General features: G+C 37.8%; 2 protein-coding genes across 2 annotated transcripts in view; both read right to left on the reverse strand.

The window, feature by feature from the left end:
* The window catches only part of LOC115739662 (equilibrative nucleotide transporter 3-like), a 469,706-nt gene that overhangs the window by 401,617 nt on the left and 46,622 nt on the right, over positions 1-21,467 (reverse strand). The gene's annotated exons all lie outside the window — the stretch shown is intronic.
* LOC115739741 (vesicle-associated protein 4-2) lies at positions 15,116-21,058 on the reverse strand. Its single transcript, XM_030672970.2, has 8 exons — positions 21,047-21,058; positions 18,827-19,146; positions 16,797-16,867; positions 16,466-16,547; positions 16,222-16,340; positions 15,778-15,855; positions 15,522-15,641; positions 15,116-15,436 (listed from the first exon to the last, which is right to left on the reverse strand). The coding sequence occupies exons 2-8, from the start codon at positions 19,092-19,094 to the stop codon at positions 15,377-15,379; spliced, it is 798 nt and encodes a 265-aa protein (XP_030528830.1). The 5' UTR covers positions 19,095-19,146; positions 21,047-21,058; the 3' UTR covers positions 15,116-15,376.

Below are 21,467 nucleotides of genomic sequence, written 5' to 3' on the forward strand. Positions count from 1 at the left end.
CCCTTCTAATATCTAGCATCTAAAAGGAGTTCTCCTCGTTCTAAACTTCGATCTAAACTAGCATCTACAGCTAAAACCCCTCTCTGAGTTCCTACTTCTGACCATCAGGCCCTTAACGTCCCCTCCTCGGATCGTCGTTTGCGATTTCTTCTGTCACTGTATCGAGAATAAGGCAGACTTGACTTCCTCTAGAGATATAGTCTCACTCACTCTCATCAGAAAATTACAGTGGTGCTCATAATAACTGGACAAAGAACAAACCAACATCCTACCCCACCATTGATCTTGGATACTTTACTTGGTTACCTTACTTTGTTATACCTTTTCATCCACATTCTTCAAATCCTTGGTTACTTTACTTTGTTATACTCTACAAGTGATCTTGGATTGACGTTTCCTCAATCATCTTGAAGGTAAAGTAAGGTTGGATTTCCACTAAGTACAACGCTTCAAGTTTCCGCCAAGTCGCAATTGCACTCGTCTTATCTGCTAGTTCAAGTACAACACTGCCCCCTAAATTCAGCAGAATTACACTCGTAGCCTTTTTCAAATTGTCATCCTTTCCAAATTCTCCTCCCAACGCTAAATTCAAGCTATGTCTCCATCAACTTGTACATCTTAATGTGCCAAAGGTCAAAATTCTTCTTGCTCAGTAAATTTCTTCAGCTCAGATTTCGTAAAAGCCATAGTGATAGTTGCACATAGACGAATTCTGAATACGCTCAATCAACCATAAAACTTAGGCTTGATATCAATTTGCTACCAAACGCAGGAAAGGTACACAACCCCAAAATGATTCGAGCTAGAAATAAATGCAAACAAGCGAACTTGACACGACGTATTGACGTGGTTAGGCGGTGTGCCTCCTCCCTGACGAGATCGATGAGATAGTGCACTATAATTAGCAAAGAGGATATTACAGTCATTCCATCACACTTACTCACAAGTTTTTCCCAACCCCTTATACACCCAAATAAAGACAAAATTTTTCAATAAGTCCTAAATTTATTGTAGTTTTGTCAATTCGATCATAAACCTTTTTCATTTTGCGAATTGAGCACTAAGCATTTTCATATTTTTTTTAATTGAGTCAATTTGGCCAATTTTGTCTGGAAATCGTTGACATTGACGTTATTCGTCCTACGTGGCACAATCGGCTTTGAGATGTACAATTTTTAATTTTATTTTTTTCAAGAAAAATTCAAAAATACAAACTAAATTAGATTTTTTTGTCATAAAAATAAATTAGAATAAGAAAGCTAGCAATTCAACAAAAAAAATAAAAACCAAACTCAACGGCTGAACCAAGCCCTCGTTGGTGGCTGCAGCTGCCGAAAAGGGCTGGCGGAGGTGGCTTGGTCTTTCACCGAGCCCTACGACCCTCGCCTTCCCCTAGGCAATGGCCTGCTAGCCCAAATCCGAGCGAGGTCGCTGGCCAATGCTTGGGGCCAACGAGTTCCAAACCAAACCAGGTCTTGCTTCAAGTTATAATCAACAGTTTGGTTGGTCTAAATTGATTGTGGTTAAAATGTTGTAAAAGTAGCTAGTAAATTTGTGGTTCACATATAAAGGAAGTAGTGAAATCCATCATGTCGACAATTCTGGACCACGTACAAAACGATGTAATTTGTGGCAAATATAGTGGACTCTTCACTTCTCTTATTGGAACGGTTTAAGGACGACCTTTTCACTCTAGTCACCTAAGCTTTGTATTCCTAATTGTAGTCCACCTTATTACCCCACTAATTGGATTTGAGACCATACTTAATACCTATCATTGTAAAAGAAGAGGAACCAAGAGAGAGAGAGTGAGAGAAAGAGAGATTTATTGAGAACTCAAAATGAAAAAACACTATATAATAAGCATTATTCTCGAAAAGGAGAATACTCATCTCCTTTTTTATGACATTAACGACAATTGACGCATTTCCAATCTCTTGTTACTTCCAAGCTCGGAACTTCATGGAAGCAGAGAAATGAATTTTCAGAAATCTATCGCCTCGGTGCAAAGCCATTGACCAACAAAAAGCGCGTTGCAATTGAGGTTGGGATTGAATGCATCGAAGGTTCCCGGAGTCAAGTTGAACACCTTCGCGACGCCGAGGCAAGAATCTCCACTCTTCACTCCATAGACCGACTCGCATTTGAGTCCGATGGACACCGGCACATCTATTTTCGATCCATGTCCAAAGTTAAAAATATGAGTTTACAATCTAGTAAACGGACATTGAACAAAAAATATTATCGCAAAATAATTTGTTCTACCTAGCTGATAACATTGAAGACTCAATACTTACCGCTTTTCAGAATCCTTTTGGCTGTAGAAACGGTAAAGCAAAGAGAGAGCACCAAGAAAAGGTTGAAGAGCATGGTCATTTTGCTGCTGATTCTAGCCATGTTGGCCTAAATGGTTCTGCTTTCTTAACTTTCTTTGTATTGAGGAGTTATGCAAAAGATTATGTTCTCTCTGAATCGGAGCACCGTTCTTTTTATAGTGGCGAACCCAAGTCAAGCATAATAATTTCCGAAGAGGAGAAACTTAGTTATTGAACGATATTCAGGCCGGCATTGCGACGTGGTGCACAATGTGGTCCTAAAATGGAGTTGCATTAGTGTCTTTACGAATATGCCTGACTGAGGAGAACGGTGATTTCTTGACCAAAAAAAAAAAAAAATTTGCAACGGTGATTTTGATGTATCGAGGTCATTGTCTAAGGCTCTGTTTGGAAACCGCTTTCCCAAGGGTCTATGACTATGAGCACCTAAGACCCTTGGGCAAAGGAAAATACTATTTGACAATTTTTTTTTTTTTTGGAGAGTTTCGGAAAGATGCAATTCCATTACCAAAGGCCTTTAGCCCATGATAAATCTAGAGGTGCTTTAAGCTTTAAGAATTTTCGGAATGCAAACAAATTTTTTTCCTTTCAAGTCTGCCATTGCTGAACTTTCGTGATTCCAAAATGTGTCAACCACAAGCTACGTCTTCGGCAAGGCATAATTTGGATGCTGACGCAGCCTGGGTCGCAAGACCTAGGGGACAGCCACTTGAGGTCACGAGACCTAGGCTAGCCAACAGTTTTCTGAGGTCAGGTGGCCTCGTTGGCCACCTACCGGCCTCTGAACCATTATCGGATTTTGAGTTATCACTTTTTATAAGAAGACAAAATTGCTTTATAGAGTGCTTTTTCCAACACCGTTTAAATCAAAGTTGTTTCTCAATGCAATTTTAAATCATAATTTACCATATATTACTTGCATTTCAAAAACCCTTTTAACCTAAAGGTATTTCATTTTACCATGCACTTTCTCCAAAAGTCAAACCGAACGCACCCTAATTAACATGCACTCAAAATATGTAAGTTTAATTAAGAGGACTAGACTTAGTAACTAGAATTAATATTGTAATGACTAACGCCAAAACATGAACAAATGAAATGACTCAAGCAAGTAATAAATTGCAGAGATTAAACCCGAACCAAATGGATTTTCGTGGTTCGAAGGTGTGCTTGCTCCACGGGAATAGATCGACGAGATGTTCCCCAAGTAATCAATAAAGATGAGATTATAATCGTTCAATCACACTCACTCATAAGTGTTTTTCAATCCTAAATTAAACCTGAGCCAATAATAATCAATAATAAGAAATGAGTTTTCTCTCACTCTTAACTCTCTTGGATGATAGCTCTCAATGCTCTATCTTTTTCTTAGAATTTTTAACACACATTAAGCACACAAGACTAAACTCAACAACATGTTTAGTTAAGAGGACAAGATCTAGCGGCATAACCATTACTATCTATACATATAGAAGTAGGCGTATGTGTATATATTCTCTTATTGCACATCCTGTGGGATAAAGTTCGATGCTTAAATCGTGTACCAAGTGTTTTCCATAGTGTGAAGCTTTATATAATCGTGCGATAATTTTTTTTTTCTTTAATTGAGCGAAACAAGCAAATTCGACAGCTTTTATTGAGAAACAAAAGATGATATTTCTATAATACTTGATTCTTTGATTGTTTTGGACTTAAGTTTCATTGGATCATGAAACAAAATCGCCTCAAAATGAAGAAATTTATCTAAAAAGTTCTAAACCTATTATATTTTTGTCAAGTCACTCACAAGCCTTTAAATTATATCAATTGAGTCCTAAACTTTTTCAAGTTTTGCCAATTGAGTCATGTCTTGTTTATTTGACTACATTATCCTTTGTAGGTCCCACTCTTGATTTAATCAAGACAAGGATAGTTTCTATGTAATAATGTATAGGGTGCATTTTCTTATGTATTTGCATGCTAATAATGGATGTTTAGAATTTTTTATGTGCTTAACTTTGTCATAATTTTAATTCTTTTTAAAGTATCTTTTAAAAAGTCATGAATGATGGCATGAAAAATAAATTGTTATAAGACTACTGCATTCACCGAATAAAATGAAAGTTGAGCAATTAAACCATATGGATTACAACGTAATGACACATATTAATATTATAATTGAATGAAGTGTGTATAAAAACTAGTAACGGTTCTTTTCACTCTTACTTATGCTTAGGGTATTTTTTTTTTTTTTTGGTAGATTCTTAGTAAAAAAAAAAAAGAGAAACAGCAACTAATCAACACAATAATTCGTTACCTATCTACTCAATAAATTATTTATTTTGGAAGATAAGAACACCAATTTTGTTCCAAATGGAAAAGAAAAGAAAAAAACAAAAAGAAGAAGAAAAAGAAGACAATAAATAATATTAAATTAAGAGTGGCCCCACATTTAATCTTAACAAATGTTGTTTGAGAAGAGCATGGGTAGTTTCATTTCTAGCAAAATTTTTATAAAAAAAAACCCGAAGAAAAGAGAGGAAATAATCTATAAGTTAAGAGTGGGACCCACAAGGGTTAATGCAGTCAAATTAATGTGATAAAGCATGTCAAAACATGAAAAGATTTAACACTCAATTGATACAATAAAAAAGTTTAAGACTGAATTGGTAAAAGTACAATAGGTTTAGAAATTTTTGGATAATTTTTCCACTGATAATGTTCCTAAGACAAATCAAATGAGCATGTTATGCATATAACATTAGATTGTAGATGCCAGTACTTTCCTAAAGCCAAACTGGATGGTTGACGTTGAATATACTTGTTTAATTAAGGGAAGACACTATACAATCGGATTTGGAGATCTGTGTAGTAATAATTCTTGATAGCACCAACACGCTTACCATCACGAATGAAACTGAACATGACATTTTTTGTGGGTCAATGTAATTTTACGAAGGCTAGTTATAATAAAAGTTGCCAAGGTTTAGTGCTGTGAGGCACCCCAAGATTCGCTCTACATTTTCTATTTGGAAAATTCAAGATGTAAAAAATATTTGACATACAATTTCTCATGTCACGTGAGGTTTTGATTCCTAATTCTTGTCCACTTTATTACCCCATGGATCGGCTCTGAGACCATACTTAAGAGAGAGAGAGAGAGAGAGAGAGAATACAAAATATAGAAAACACTGAATATTAGGCATTATTCTCGAAAGGGAGCATACTCATATCCCTTTTTATGACGTTAATGACAACTGACAAATTTCCAATCTCTTCTTACTTCCACGTTCGGAACTTCATGGAAGCAAAGATAGGAAGTTATAGGAAGTTTTAGAAATCTATCGCCTCGGTACAAAGCCATTGACCGACAAAGAGCGCATTGCAATTGAGATTTGGATTGAAGACGGCGAAGGTTTCTGAAGACAAGTTGGACATGTTCGCCACGCTGAGGCAAGTATCGCCACTCTTCACTCCATAAACCGACTGGCATTTGAGTCCGACGGACACTGGCGTACCTATTTTCAATCCACATCCAAAGTCAAAATGTGAGTTTACAAGATAGTATTTGACGGCACATCAAAGGAAAATTATTGTCATAAAGTCGCATTCATCACGCCATTATACTTACAATTGACAGAACGGGTCATGTGCATGGTGCTTATTTTTCATTATACGGGATATATAATACGGTATGCTAAGAAAACTCAAACTTACCACCTTGCAGAATCCTTCGGCGATGGAAACAGTGAAGCAAAGCGAGAGCGCCAAGAAGAGGTTGAAGAGCATGGTCATTCTGACTCTAGCCATGTTGGCCTAAACGATTCTGCTTTCTTAACTTTCTTTGAATTGAAGAGCTCCGCCGAAGACGATGCTGTTTCCGAATTGGAACACCCTCCTTTTTATAGTGGTGAACCCTAGTCTTGCGCAATAATTTATGAAGAGGAGAAAATTAATGATTTTTCACGCCGGCGTTTCTATGTCGTGCACAATGTAATCCTAGGATGGAGTTGCATTAGTGTCTCTAGGAATATGCCTGAGATGATTTAGATAATATCGAGGTCATTGTCTAATATAGTAAAAATATCTTATGTATAATATTTAGGGTATTGCCCGTTTAATTAATCATTTAATCTGATTTCACTTTTTGGGTATGTAGTAGAAGTTGACACTTATCTTGGGAAGATCTCCAAGATAAAGCGTGGGAAGATTGATTCGTCTCTTGCCCTTTTTCTGGAGATCGTGACCGGCTACCCACCCTTTTCCAATTGATCTCCTTCCAAATTTCTTGTTCTCACGTGCGCAATCCGTCCGTCCCTTTCTCATTTTATAAGCATGATTCATAGTCCTTCATGAGGTCCAGCATATTCAGAATATTTTTTTTCCATTTAGCATGTGCCAACCAGAAGTGCCTTCTTTGCTCTTTGGATCGAACTCAAGCATTGTTGGGTGGTCTTAGGTCTCTCTCATCCCAAAAGCTAGTAGGATGAGATTTTCTCTCACACTTATATAATCTCCCTCTCACACATCGGCCCATGGATCAGAGCCGCAAAAACCCGTATCTCTCCCGTGTGACTGTTGAGTCCGGACTTATTGATAACCCAAGCTTTAATATTAGTTTCGGGCTATCTAGGGTCTCTTGCATTCTAAAAGCTAGCTCAAACGATGAGGCTTTCCCTCACGCTTATAAACCGACCACCAATCTCTTCCACAACCGATGTGGAATAACCTCAACAAGCATGACATTTATTTGATTTGGACATACTTTACAATGTCTTTTTGTTTTTGGTCCTACATACTTTACAATGTCTAAATGCCAAAAATGCTATGCAAAATCTAATGTTTTCGTTTAAGGGTCGGGATTGATCCTTAAATTTCTCATGCAATAAATGACTAGGTGGAAAAGTCAAATTTTAGGTATCAACAATAAAGTCATGTTAAGATAAGTCAAGTGACCTTAGTGTATGCCATTGAGACTGGTACCAAATACATGTATGTCAAATCTCAACACAAAGGTGGACGACCGTCAGATCCACGATATATGTATAGCTTGTCTATTTAACCTTATTACACATTATTTGGCTAGCTTTGGTACGGCCTGATGATGATTGAAGCAACGGATTTCCCCTAACATGCTTGGATCTCTCGTAGTTGGAATTTCCAAGATAATTTGCGCAGAATGCAGCGACGATGAATCAAAATTCGAACTTAACATAACAAACGCTTCCAACAAATTTGCATAGAAGAAGCAAATCAAAGATGCAATTATTTTATTTTATTTTTTTGATAAAGGTAAGCAGTATCAAATCAAAGACGCATTGATCACCACATTCCAAGAGAAATGAAGGTAAGTTATTGTGGGTGTATGAAACTATAGAAGACAACATGAGAACGTTGGTGGGAATAATGGGATGAAACTGCTCAAACAAAACTCTGTACGAGCTATGGAAAAAGAAGTAACCTAATTTGATTTGGTTGATTGTAGTTCAGATTGTACTATCATATTCGTGCCATGTGAGCAAGCTGAAGTTGTCATATTCCTAAATCTAGGATTTGACGAGTCAGAGAGATAGCTAGGTAACATGACATTTCAGATTGAAGCAATTAGTTTATGTTTCCCAAGTGCAAACTGCCAAAACTTCAAGTTACGAAGATGCTCATTTCCCCCTCTTTCCCTCTGCCGCCCAGCCTCCTGGTGAAAAGCGATATATGTAGCTGTAAAATTTGTAGTTAAGATTTGCGGTAGAAAGTTCAAAGTTGAGAGAGTCGCCAAGAAATTTGTGACTATGATGCGTAGAGAGAGTTGGAAGACATGGGGAAATTAGTAGCTGGTGCCCACAAGACAATTTGGGACCATATACAGGATTTGTTATAACATATGGCCTTATGCTAGTTTGGTAGCTGGTAAATGTTCACAACCTTTGTTCATCTAATAGGAGAAATTTTCGAAACCAATCCCTAATTTTGAATCCTTATGAATTCTGAGCTAGTGGATTAAATCTAGGAGTTCTTAAGCTGAGAAATTATGGGAGATTGATAGTTCAGAGTGTTGTGGAGCTATACGACTTTACGAAACTCGATTCAGACTTATGGTTTGCTCGAAAGGAATTTTTGAAGTTACGCATGTGTACTGGAATAGTGGCGAATTTATTTTGGTGATGGTTTTGGCCCATCTTCGGCCGTCTTTAGAGTTGACAAAGCTTGGGATATCTAAGCATCACAAAAGGGCTTCCGTTTGACAGTAGATTTGCTGAAATTAGGGTTGGTTGGAGAGAGTTGTGACGCGAAGAAATCGAATGCGCAAGCTGCGCTTAGCAGACAGTAGTGCACATCTGCTACCTTATTCGATTTTGGGCATTTCCAAGTGAGTGGTTCTAATCCCTTCTTTGGTTTTGTAAAACTTATGTCTTGAAATAATAATGATTACATACATATACACGTATATATATATGAGCCAAGAAGAGCATATTTGTCGCATAAAGATAAATCGTGTATTTACTTCTTTTTGGTTATTGTGAGATGGTTTTATGAACCACTCTTGAAAGGTTAGGTGTGCTAATTTGTGAATCTAAAATATGAGATAACTTATGAAAAGATTGAGAAATTAACTATAACCTAGATGATAGCAAGGTCATTGTTTAATCAATGTGTATTCAACATAAGAAGGTTTAACTTAAGAGGACTAGACATTGTGACAACTATTAACACCGTTACAACTAATGCAGAAGCGTGAACGAACAAAATGACGTGTTGTGCGTCGCGTCGCTCATGTTTCCGGAATATTAGTTTCCTTGTCCTCGTTTCCATTGTGTCATCTAGTTATCCTACCTGCTCAAATTAATCCTACAGGGCTATGGTGTAATCTTCACTCCATTAAAATGTAATCACAATATCTCAAAGATAATACTTGCCGAACCATGCAATTAGTGACCTAATGAAGGAAGACAAAGCGTGAATCGACTTATGTTTTTTAGAAAAACGAAATTTAAATTTTTCAGAAATGGGAATATTCGATATATCATTAGGATGTATGGGAGATTAATATTACCATTTTGCTCATAGTTTAAAAATATGTGGTGATGGCTCATTGGAATTATTATGGGAACTTTTGGAACTTATTACTGAGACCACACTTGATCATAATAATTATGAGAGAAGAGGTACTTCACCAAGTTCAAACTATTTATGTAGTTTTATTTGTTGGATAACAAGCGTTATTCTCGTAAGGGAGAACACTCATCTCCTTATTTCCGACATTAATGACGCCTTCGACATGAACGACAGACCGCACATTCCAATCTCTCGTTACTTCCAAGCTCGGAACTTCATGGAAGCATACATGAAACCCATTTTTTTTCTAGAAAAATACAGCCTTGGTGCAAAGGCATTGACCAACAAACAACACGTCGCAATTGAGGTTCGGATTGAACACACCGAAGATTTCTTGAGTCGAGTTGAACACGTCCGCCACGCCGAGGCAAGTATCTCTCCTCATCACCCCGTAAACTGACTCGCATTTAACTCCAACGGACACCGGTATACCTATTTTCAATCCACATCCAAAGTTAAAATGCGAGTTTTTTCTTTTCTTTTCCTTTCTTTTTGTCGGAAAGTTAAAATGTTAGTTTGCAAGATGGTAACAAACGGGACCCCGAACGTGAATTATCATCGCAAAATCATTTGTTCTAGCTAGCTGATGACATTAACGACTCGATTTTTCTACTAAAGAAAACCTGAAAACCACGTTCATCGCAGCAATATATTTGTGCTTGACCAAATCTGACTCGTGCTAAGAAAACTCAAAATTTACGGCTTTTCAGAATCCTTTCGGCTGTAGAAACATGGATGACAGCCGAAGGAGCCTCCTTTATCGGAAGTACCTTTTTCTTAATTTCGATGAGAATGACAAGGCTGGCTAATCGTACGCAACAGGCTCCAAGAACCCTGATTCTGGAAGGCACGTGAGTCCGAACACTATGTTGAATATGCGACCGACACTATACTTCGTAGGTACCTGTGCAGGTAAGGCGTCGGCTGGTACTAGAAACCACGTTGCTTTTTGATTGATTCAGGGTGCAATGAAGCCAAATTCAATCAAGGCACTGAAGCAAAGAAAGAGCACCAAGAAAAGGCTGAAGAGCATGGTCATTTTGCTGCTGATTCAAGCCAAGCTAGCCTAAATGATTCTCTCTCTTTTTTCTTTAACATTCTTTGAACGGAAGAGCTATGCAAAAGATTATGTTCTTTTTGTAGTTTGACGAACCCAAATCACGCATAATAATTTCCGAGAAGTACCTTTAATTTATCAACTATATTCCGGGCCAGCGTTTCAATCTGGTGCACAATTCAGTCCTAAGTAGTTGTATTAGCTTCTCTGGGAATATGCCTGATTCTAAGGGGGACAAGGATTTAGATGATATCAAGGTAATTATCTCATTAATGTGCATTCAAATTATGAAGGTTTTAACTTGGAGGCAACTATTAATGTTTGGGACAATTGTCCAAAAAGTCCTAAACATATTGTACGGCCTCCAATCCAATCCTAAAATTTTCAATTGTGTCAATTTAGTCATTAACCTTTTAGGGATTTGCCAATTCAGTCCAAAATCTTTGAATTATGTCAATTTTGTCCTAAACTTTTTGAAGTTTTGTCAATTTAGTCCTAAACCTTTTTAAGTTTTGATAATTTAGTCTTAAACAAGTTGGACATGATCTTTACATGGAAAATGGTTGTGCAGTGACTAACGATTTTGATGAAGCTCCCTTGTCTTCCTTCAGGTTATGTTAAAGGACTACATTGACAAATCATCAAAAAGTTTTGAACTAAATCAGTAAAATTTCAAAAGGTTTAGAACTAAATTGGCATAATTAAAATATTTTGGACCGAAATGACAAATCGTAAAAAAATTTAAGACTGAATTGGCTCAATTAAAAGGTTTAGGACTAAAATAATGGCCGTACAATAGGTACAGGACTTTTTCGACAATATTGTTATGACTAACGCGGAACCGTGAACCCACGAATTGAGTTAAGCTAATAACAAAGTGCAAAAATAAAATTTGAACGCAGCCCATTTATGTGGTTAGAAGGTGTGCCTATTCAACAGGAAGAGATCGATGAGCGTTTTTACAATAATCTGCAAAGATGTGATTACATCAGTCAATTATACTGCTCATAAGTATTTCCCAACCCTAGATTAAACCCAAGCCCACATAATCAATCACAAGAAATAAACTTTTTCACACTGAGTCAACTCTTTTGGAAGACATCTCTTAATGCTCTGTCTCTCGCAAGTTATCATGTAATCTGATGTGTCAAAGATAATACTTGTCGAACCACACAAATAGCAACTAACTTAGTGCAACCTTTCTTCATGTATAACAGTTATTATGACATTAAAAAAAAGAGAGAGAGAAAAGCATAAGAGTGTGCAAAAATTTGAAAAAAGAAAAAAAGAAAAAAGGTAAACTAATGATGGAAGATAAAGTGTGAATTGGCTTATAAATTTTAGAAAATGAATTTAGGAACGGAATGATTTAATAAAACATTCGAATATATGAGACATTGATAACATTTTTGTTTCTTAAGTAAGGTGTTTTGTATCACCCTTTTGCCCATACTTTAAAAATATGTGGTGACGGCACATTGGATATTATTGGAACTTCTGGACTAAAGTTGAAGATTGAAAATGGCAATGATAGGGAGAGATCTCGAGCAACGAGACTATCCAACAGGAAAAATTATTCAAAAGTCCTAAACCTATTGCACTTTTGCTAATTTAGCCTTACGCTTTTTTATTTTCTCGATTGAGTCATAAACCCTTTTACATTTTTTCAATTGAGTCCATATGGTCAATTTTGCCAGAAAATCGCTGATGCGAATGCCAACCGTCTTACATTGCACGGCCCGTGTTGGATGTCCGACGTGCCAAGTTTTGTATTCTTTTTTTTTCTTTTTTTTTCTTGTCCTTTTTCCTTTTTCCCTCCACCGGCCTTAGGCGAGGGTCAAGCCTTGCTAGCAAGCCACTAGCGAGGCTCCATCTCGCCGTATCCGACAAGGCGACCTCTCCCGACACAAATTCATGAATGGTTGGACGAGGGAAACCCTTGCCTGAGGCTAGCGATGGCCACTAGAGAGAATAAAGGCAAAGGGAAAAAGGGAAATGAAAATGAAAAGAATTCATAAAAATTATAAAAATATATATATTGAAAAAAGTGTCCACGTCAATGTCAACTATGCCATGTAGGATGGCTAGCGCTAAAGAGAGCGCCATGTCAGCATTTTTCGACCAAAATTAGTTGAAAGTACTGAATTGGCAATTCCTCAAAAATCTATGACTAATTTGGCAAATCGTCAAAATTTAAGGTCTAAGTTGGCAAATTGAAAATTTTAAGATTAAATTAGTTAAATTAAAAAGTTTAGGATTGAATTGGTATAAGTGCAATAGATTTAGGACATTTTCGATAATCTTATCGTCATAAATGGAGCTCGAAGTATGACCTCAAACTCTTACATGCATGCGTGTACGCAAAAAATATATGGAGAAACGGCCTGACACACATACTATGGAGAAACGGCCACAGCCGCCGTGTTAACTTTGGCAACGGGGACGCACGGTGGAGACTACTACCACAGGTGGTGGCTTTGGCATGGCTACAGCGTCCATGGTGATGTGTTCCGGAGTGGGACATGGCTAAGACCGCCATCACCATTGAATGCTCCAACCTCGTACTCTGTTTTTTTTTTTTTTTTTTTGCCTATTAACATGGGGCCACCAACATACCATATAGCCGGGAAAATTATAAAAAATAAATTTAAAAAACCCTAAATTTATTACACTTGTGCCACTTCAATCCTAAACTTTTTGACAAGTTTCCAATTCAATCCTAAACATTTCAACTATGCCAATTTGATCCTAAATCTTTTAATGATTTGCCAAACTAGTTCTAAACCTTTTCATGAATTACCAATTTAGTCCTTCCGAAAAATTAGTCAAATAATAGGTTTAGGATTAAAATGGCAAAATTTCAAAAGATTTAGGATTAAATTGGTATAATTGAAAGTTTTAGAACCGAATTGACAAGTTGTTACAAGATTTAGGACTAATGATGGGTTTGGTTCAGCATTTGTAATTAGCTTTGAGGAAATGTAAATACCATCAACCTAAAGGGATTTAGGAAAATGCTAATTAGGTTTGGTAAAATCTCATTTAAAAATGGGCTTTGGATTGAATGGTGATTGGTAAAAATAACATTTCAAAGGAGCTTTGAATGTAATTTTTAATTTGTAATTAAAAAAATTACCCCGTTACTAGACCAACGAAGAAGATAAACAATAAAAGAGGAGGGCAAAATCGAAAATATAGGAAATTGATGAGGTTAGTTTTTGAAGGAAAAAAATCTCTTAACATTTGATCAAATGCTGAAAGCCCAATGTTGGTAGGGACTAGCATTAGGCTTTTAGCTTTCCCAAGACCAGCATTTGGTCAAATGCTTGCTTAAAACTAAACCAAATACTTCAACATTCTCCCAATGAGCTTTGAGAGATGAAAACCCCTTGGGAATGTTGAACCAAACCCATCTTGAATTGGCACAATTAAAAGGTTTAGGGCTAAATTGGCACAAGTACGATAGGTTTAAGATTTTTTTGGTAATTTACCCCTATCTAGCCACAAGCTTTGGTTTAGGCCCACCAAACCTTTGGTTCACCAACATATCAACGGTGGTCGAGAACGCCATCGTACGAAAGATCGATGAAGGCGTTTGAAAGACCTAATTGAAAAATCCGAAAACTCATAGCCATCGATTGATCGATAACGCGCGTTTGATTAGCCAAAACATTAAAAACATACCATTCGAGATGCTTGCATCTCGTCTATAATTGTTTGAACTTATATCTTCTAATGAGCAGCCACCACACAAACAACAAAACTTTAAAAACATACCATTCGAGACGCTTGCATCTTCTCTGCAATGTTCAACTTTCGCTCCTCCCTACTGCGCTTAACATTTCGTAGCAAATAGGAGTGGAGTGCTCCTCCTCCGCACCTCTCTGCAATGTTCAACCTCTGCATCTGTGTTACGCTCGACGTTTGCAGTGAACCGGAGTGAAGCGCTCAACCTTCGCCCCTCTCTGCAATGCTCAATCTACCTTCGCCCCTCTCTGCAATGCTCAACCTTTGCGCCTCGCTGTTGCGCTCGACCTTCACAATTAACTCAACTGGAGCGTTCGATCTACGCATTTTTCTGCTACCCTCAACTTTCGCAAGGAACTGGAGTCAAAAGCTTTGAAACCCCCCTCGAGCATATGCTGTAGAAATTTGGTAAAACGACGAGAGACAGCCTCTGAAAGATCGACTTTTCATGATGATCCTTGCAAAGCCCTATTTTTTAGACGTTTTCATGGCTTCTCTCCAACGGAGATTTCTCCTTCTGAAACGAAAACGAATTGCCATTGCATATTCGACTTACATACCACAGAGAAACAAAAAAGAGACAGACCACCGTCTCATTCTCTTCATTCTATTGCCACTCCACATTCCGATTTACATACCGGAGGAGAAAAGCTTAATTCTTGTTTTCCCTTTTAATTTGATTGACCAATTGGGAATACAATGAGCAGACGCTGCAGATTTCACTACACACGACTCACCACTCAACGCAAAATTCGGAAGCGTACTAATTGGAAATGCATTGCCAATAACAATATGTCGAAGAAAAATTATCCGCCTTTGGCATACTTGGTACAACGACGACAAACGGGGAGAATTGGTGAAGAATGATTGGTGCATCGACAGACTCGAAGGCAACTAAACCGGACAATTTCATGTATGGTAAGGAGCAAACCGACGTTATCTACAAGCACCGAGTATCTTGCACCTCAAATCACAGAAAATTAACCTCGCTCTTTTTACAAATGAAGATGTAGTTTCCTGCACAATTCCTCGGAGACATCTCTCGCATTACGCTAAAAGAAAAAGAAGGGGCACGGGCCAAAAATGAACCCAACAAAGTCCAGTAAATTTTTAATCAACCCTGATTAAATCACTCGGTAAACAAACCTTACACCGAGTCCACCCCTTCAACCTGCTGTCGCGCGAGATATCTTTCCCTTCTCTCCTTCTACACACATCAGAGAACATATGACAGTCAGACAGCGAATATAAATTACCAAATGAACTTTAGTTGAATGTCCGGATTGACGCACCCATTCATCAATGACGAGCCCTTCTCCAATGATCTTTGGCCCAGTATCTTCTGGAGGTTTCTTCCGTGCCTCCACGGCAGCATCAGCTTCGGCCAACTGGCGCTTCAACTTTTCCAGAGCCTAACGGATAGACCAAGAGAAAAAAATGTCCAGAAATCTCCGAAGTGGCATAGTTCAACAGCGTGATGCACATAATTCACATGCAAATGGTGTTCATACAAAACTACATATAAGAAGCACAAAGAATGCCACGTACTGGACTAGGACGCTCGGGATCTAGAAAAATAACCCGCAGTATTCGCTCTACAACAACCTGATCCTTCTGCTCATCAAACTGCATGAGAGCAAACGTCAAAATAACATGAGTAACATGTTCAAGCCAAAAGCAAGCCTAAGCACATCTTTGCACAGACTGAGTGAAAATAGATAGGGTTGGTATTCAGAGCAATCATGAACATGCATTCAACAAAGGCAACTAGATGACTTCCTTTTAACTTAATGACATTTGATTAAATTTCGTGGACCAGAAATCATTGAACAAAGATTCAAGCAAGTGGAAAAGCTACAAGCCTATGAAATAGAGCATCCAATTATTGGTCATCTACAATAGTTAAACAAGAATGGACTGTGTACATCTCCAATTAGGAAATGCAAGAGCATCCTGATGGCAGGACAGGATCAAGACAGTTGTTGTACCCACCAGTTCAGGTACATAATCCATCATTCCTTTCACCTTCAGACACATGATCTTGAACTTAACCCTGCTCTTCTGATTCATCGGCTTTTCGTTGTTCTCTGGATGCTCCACAAACTTGAACACTAAAACAACACCATACACATCTAAGATCAACACGAAAAAAACATTGTCTGAACCTAATCTTTACGTATGCACATACAACAGATCAACAAAAGAAACAGCTCGTTCAACATAACCATATTCTTACCTGTTGCTATGATACTTTCACCAGGAGCAAGGATTGCCCCAGGAGGACGCATGAAACAGCTTTTAGGTGCAGTTGTTTGAAACTGCAAAAAAATGAAAACAAAAGAATACTGAAGTTCCACACACAGATATTATTACAGGGGAAAATGCATAAAAGAACTCATAAAGTACACAAAAGGGCCCAAAAAACTCAATATATCAGATCAGAACATTTTGTCATGTTTATGCACCTACATCCATGGGTCACACACAGACACATGCATAGATACCCACTACAGAATATACACAAAGAAGCAAACGAACTTCAATAGTATAGAAGCTATAGGGAGAACCTTGAAAGCCACATGAGATTTGCTGATGTTTTTAATCTTGATGGCACTCCTAACTTGCTTGCCAGGTTCATCTACATAAAAAATGCAGTTTAATAGTGGATAATAATGTGAAGAATGACTAATCAATGATAAATGTCAAGCATGTTATTCAACTTTTTCAGCAGTCATGAGAGAGCAAAAAGGAGGGAGGACACTGCTCACTTGGTTGACCGGATTGTAGAGCAATAACATAGGGACCTCAAAACATGTTTTTCATTAGGTAATAATTATTAAGATGGTTGGTGTTTACTATGAAATGTGAAGCGCAATATTGCTTTCATCCATAAGCAATTGACAATTATGAGGGGGTTAGCAACAAAAGCAGCAGATGGCATAAACAGTACACAAAAGTTCATAATAGTCTGAGAAATTTGGAGTAATGTGTCATCCCAACATGCATATGATGCAGCAAAGGAAGTCATAAGGGACTATGGCACATTCCATTGCCGAGATTATCTAATAGTAGCCAACCTGAACAATGTTTTGAGCACTTTAAAATATGACAAGTCCCTCCAAGATGAAGCTGATCTCTCTCTACACATCCACACTATCTCACCCAAGCAAAAAGCAGTTTGTCAACGATCCTAAACATCACTCTTAATCAGGATTGGACTGGACGTGACATCTACATTACAGCCCTTACTTGTTTAATTTAGCTTCAGAGCCATAACATGACAAAATGCAGCATGATATGGAAATATTCCTTTGATAATCCAATAATAAGAAAAATTCGCAGCATCAACCCACCACTGCAACTTTTACTGAGCTAACATTGCCAAGAAGTGACTATGGCACTAAGAATGCGGAGTCTAACATAACTCAACTTAAATTTAACAACTGTGCACCTTCAGGGCCCCAATATCTCAATTTTTCTCCATGACCTCTAAGTGTCCTTCAGTCACTACTGCTCGATCACATAAACTAACACCAAACAACTTATCACAGCCTCAAACAGATATGAAATACGACTATCACAGGTAGCCACTCAATAAGAACAACAAATTGTGTTTTGCTTATGGAGCAATTTTCTAGAAGTCTCCAGTTTGGGATGGAGAGGGTAATCTCAAGCAGATGGAACACTAAAGATATCATATCCAGCATCCAAATTCGAAATAACACAGAGCGAGGATTGTACTACAAAAGAAGCTATAAGTCGTGAACTGCCAGATGGATCCAAAAGTGAAACTCTGCAAGTCATGACTGCAAAGTCAGGAAGGTTGATGCCTTGTGCAATTCCTTTTTTTTCTTTGGTTGGACAACTAGCAATTGAGCAACTAATCTGGGAATGATGTTTTGACAAGTGATGCAGATGAATGTTCCACTTCAAGAATGAAGTGCCCACTGCTTCTAAAACTATTTCCCCCAACATCTGGAATAAAACTGGGAAAGCAGAATCAAGTAGCCAGCATTCTTGTAAGCTAGCTGATTCTCCCGACAATAAGCCATAATTAGGTCATAATAAGCCATATGCTACATAAAAATCCAACACAAACAACTAATTGCTAATACAACACAGTTAAAGTATATCATATATAAGCAACTCGAGTGCTTCAGTAACAAAGCTACTAAACACAAGTAGATCAGACAAGAGGCTAATAATTTTTCTTAGCTTGCCTGTGGTATACTACACAACAAGCACACAATGCCGATCAGATATCACAAGGCAACAACTTGAACTAAATGAATAAATACACTTAAAAGGGACCTTATCCACAATCATTAAGTATGATCTTCTGGGCAACCGTTAATTTTCATGTCTGCTTCCTCAACAAGCAGTCATTTTCCAAAAGCAAACTACTCTAAAAAATGCCAATGAGAGAAAACGCATCAATTGAGCTCCCAAACTCAATTTACTTAATAAACAACATTCACACACACCAACACGAAATCACCAAAAGCAAATCAACACCCAGACCTCAAAAGATCGCAATCAACATTAATTAGCTCAGAAGACCAAACTACTTCAAGAATTCAAAGAGAAATCAACTCACATGGGAAGTAGAGCTTCGTAGACGGATCGAGCTTCAACCTCCGCCGAGTCGGGAGGAGCGATTTCGCGACGGACGACACCGAGCTCGACCCATGATGCCCATCCGATCCCTCGACCTGTGGACCGCTCGGGTGGTGGTGACCCCCCAGGTGCGAAACCGCGGACGCCGACGAGCTATTCGGAACGCCCCCCGAGCTTCGAAACGGCAACTTGAAGAAGCCCCAGACTTTGCCCTGATCAGAACTCGGTTTCTGCTCCACCACTGCCATCACAGCCTTTCACGACCATATAAATCCCAAAAAAAGCCAAAAAACAGAAAAACTCTCTGTCTCTCTGTCTCTCTCTCGCTCTGGCTCTGCCTTTTTCGATCCGAAACACAGACACCCACAAACCAAAGTCGAATCTTTCGAGCTACTGAATGCGAATGACGCTCTTCTGGGTTTGATTCGATCGACCAAGAAAAGTACTCGTGCTTGAAGACGGGAGGATTCAATTCAAGAGCGCTGAAGCTGAAACCGGGGGAGGAAGACGGATCTGAGAACGAGGATTGAGGTGGGTTTAAGTACGTGAATTTCACGCCCGTTCCCGAGCGCTTCCTCTCCCTCTTCTTTATCGAAGTTCTTATCGCACTGTACCTGATTAGCGGGGGACAAGGTCAGGTTGCAGTAGGAGTCGTCTCACTCGAAAACGACGTCGTTGCTGGGATCCACGCGTTTTCCTTCATCACTCTCTTTCTCGCGATTCTTATTTTTCAAAATCTTATTCAAATTCCTGTGTTTATGCACGCAGCCTTGAGAAAAGTTGATTTTCAATCTCGTTCAAAAAGGTGGGCTTGATCTCGCACACAACTTTGAATCAAGAATGGACCCTTATGCATAGCTTAGAAATTAGATGGATGGTATGAGTCAAATCGTCCGCTCGGTTTCAGCTCAAAGTTTATTTTGTGACACGTACATGAGATGATTGGATAAATTGTTGCGATGAAATTTCATATAACTAGAGCGAAATTTTCCTACATCAGAAAAATGTATGTCTTGTACAAACAGCGATAAAAAATAATCATTAGAGAGTATAAAAAGAACAATGCTAGAATTTTTTATTAGTATACTAACAATGTTTTCTTTTTCTATTTAATAAAAAGATAAGGAGAGCAACGAATACTAAGAATCCTCTCTAGACGTTGTAAGAAGGATTACACATGTTAATAGAATATTCGATTTGAAAAATAATCATTCCGCCCAGCCCGCGACCTAAACATCCGATGCTATAGGTCACATCACCGCAATCCCACAAAAATGCTATAAGTCAAGAAGTATCTCCATACGAAACATACCATTGTTAAATGAGCAGTTCGAAATATTCGGAAGTTCGCTTTACGTGAATTAAATTCATGATCTCATAAAGATAAAAGAGTGGCCCGTTTATCCGAACAAAGTGAGATTCACTTAGACTGTTATTGTGTATAAAACATTCTGCTATGTCAAATTTAACTTCTTCTATTTTTACCAAAAGTTTTTTTAGCTTTGTTGGTTTTTTTTTTTTTTTGGTCAAATAGCTTTCTTGGTTATATTTACATAAATAAATAAATAAAAAACGATTTGATGGAGTCCCACCAGGGGGGACAAAACCTGGGGTGGTGGAAAACGGGGGCAACTTTTCAGAGAGCCGTTGACGGGGGGTGGGGTTGACTTCGGTGGAAGTGGCGTAGGTTGATGTCTTTTTGGTGGCGTGTGATTGGAGTTCTATCTTTGTTTTTTTGGGTGAGGTGATTAAGTGGGATTAGCTGATTGCTTAATTAATTAATTTCTTTGTTGATTGATTGAGAATTCGAACCAAATGAATGTGAACGCAAGGAAATTTGGTGGGAAAACTAGTAAAATTCACTTTTTTTTCAAGACATCTTTGACCCCTTGCCATTATCCAAAAACCAAAGTAAACTGGGGAATAAAAAGACCACTAAAAATAGACAAGTTGTAACTTTTTATGAAAAATGAATGATTTGAAAAATATTTTGAAAAAAATAATCACTCATATTGCTTACATAAACGTATGAAAATTTAATTGTCAACGAAAATATTGTGATATGAATTATTGCCAATAATGAAAAGATTTTTTATCAACTAATTATTTCAAACGATTCAAATAATCATTTTAAAAAATATATTTTCTATTATTTATTTTATGCCAAATAAACGAAGTTTATAAATATGATGATTCTTACAACTCTCTGAGTGTCCGACCTCCCTATTTGCTCTGAAAAGTTAAGTGAAACATAATATGGAAGTGTTGTTTTATACGATAAGATCCATCATGGATTAAGTTGTTGCAGAGTTTGGGCAAATTTAGCTTGCATTGATAAAGTAAGTTACAATATATACATAAGGTTTAGGGCTAACACAATACAATGACAATTATGCCCTTTAGTATAAACCTAATCTATCAATACTTCCCCTCAAGTTGGTGAATGTAAACATGTCAACAACTTGTTCTTAAAATTACAAAATAAATCACATGTGACCGATTTCATAAACAAGTCCTCAAGTTGGGAGTGATCGGGAACATGAAGAGTACGCAAAGTGTCATCTTGAATTTTTTCACGAACCAAGTGACAATCAATCTCGATGTGTTTGGTGCGTTCGTGG

The sequence above is a fragment of the Rhodamnia argentea genome, chromosome 9, assembly GCF_020921035.1.
Source record: "Rhodamnia argentea isolate NSW1041297 chromosome 9, ASM2092103v1, whole genome shotgun sequence".
Lineage (NCBI taxonomy): Eukaryota > Viridiplantae > Streptophyta > Magnoliopsida > Myrtales > Myrtaceae > Rhodamnia > Rhodamnia argentea.

What these genes read in the sequence shown, in the direction of transcription:
- LOC115739741 (XM_030672970.2), bottom strand. Translation starts at nt 19,094, where the DNA reads ATGGCAGTGGTGGAGCAGAAACCGAGTTCTGATCAGGGCAAAGTCTGG. An exon ending in AATCTCATGTGGCTTTCAAG is followed by an intron (nt 16,548 to 16,796) that starts GTTCTCCCTATA and finishes ATTTTTTTGCAG; the next exon opens with TTTCAAACAACTGCACCTAA. An exon ending in GGCTCGTCATTGATGAATGG is followed by an intron (nt 15,437 to 15,521) that starts GTGCGTCAATCC and finishes TGATGTGTGTAG; the next exon opens with AAGGAGAGAAGGGAAAGATA.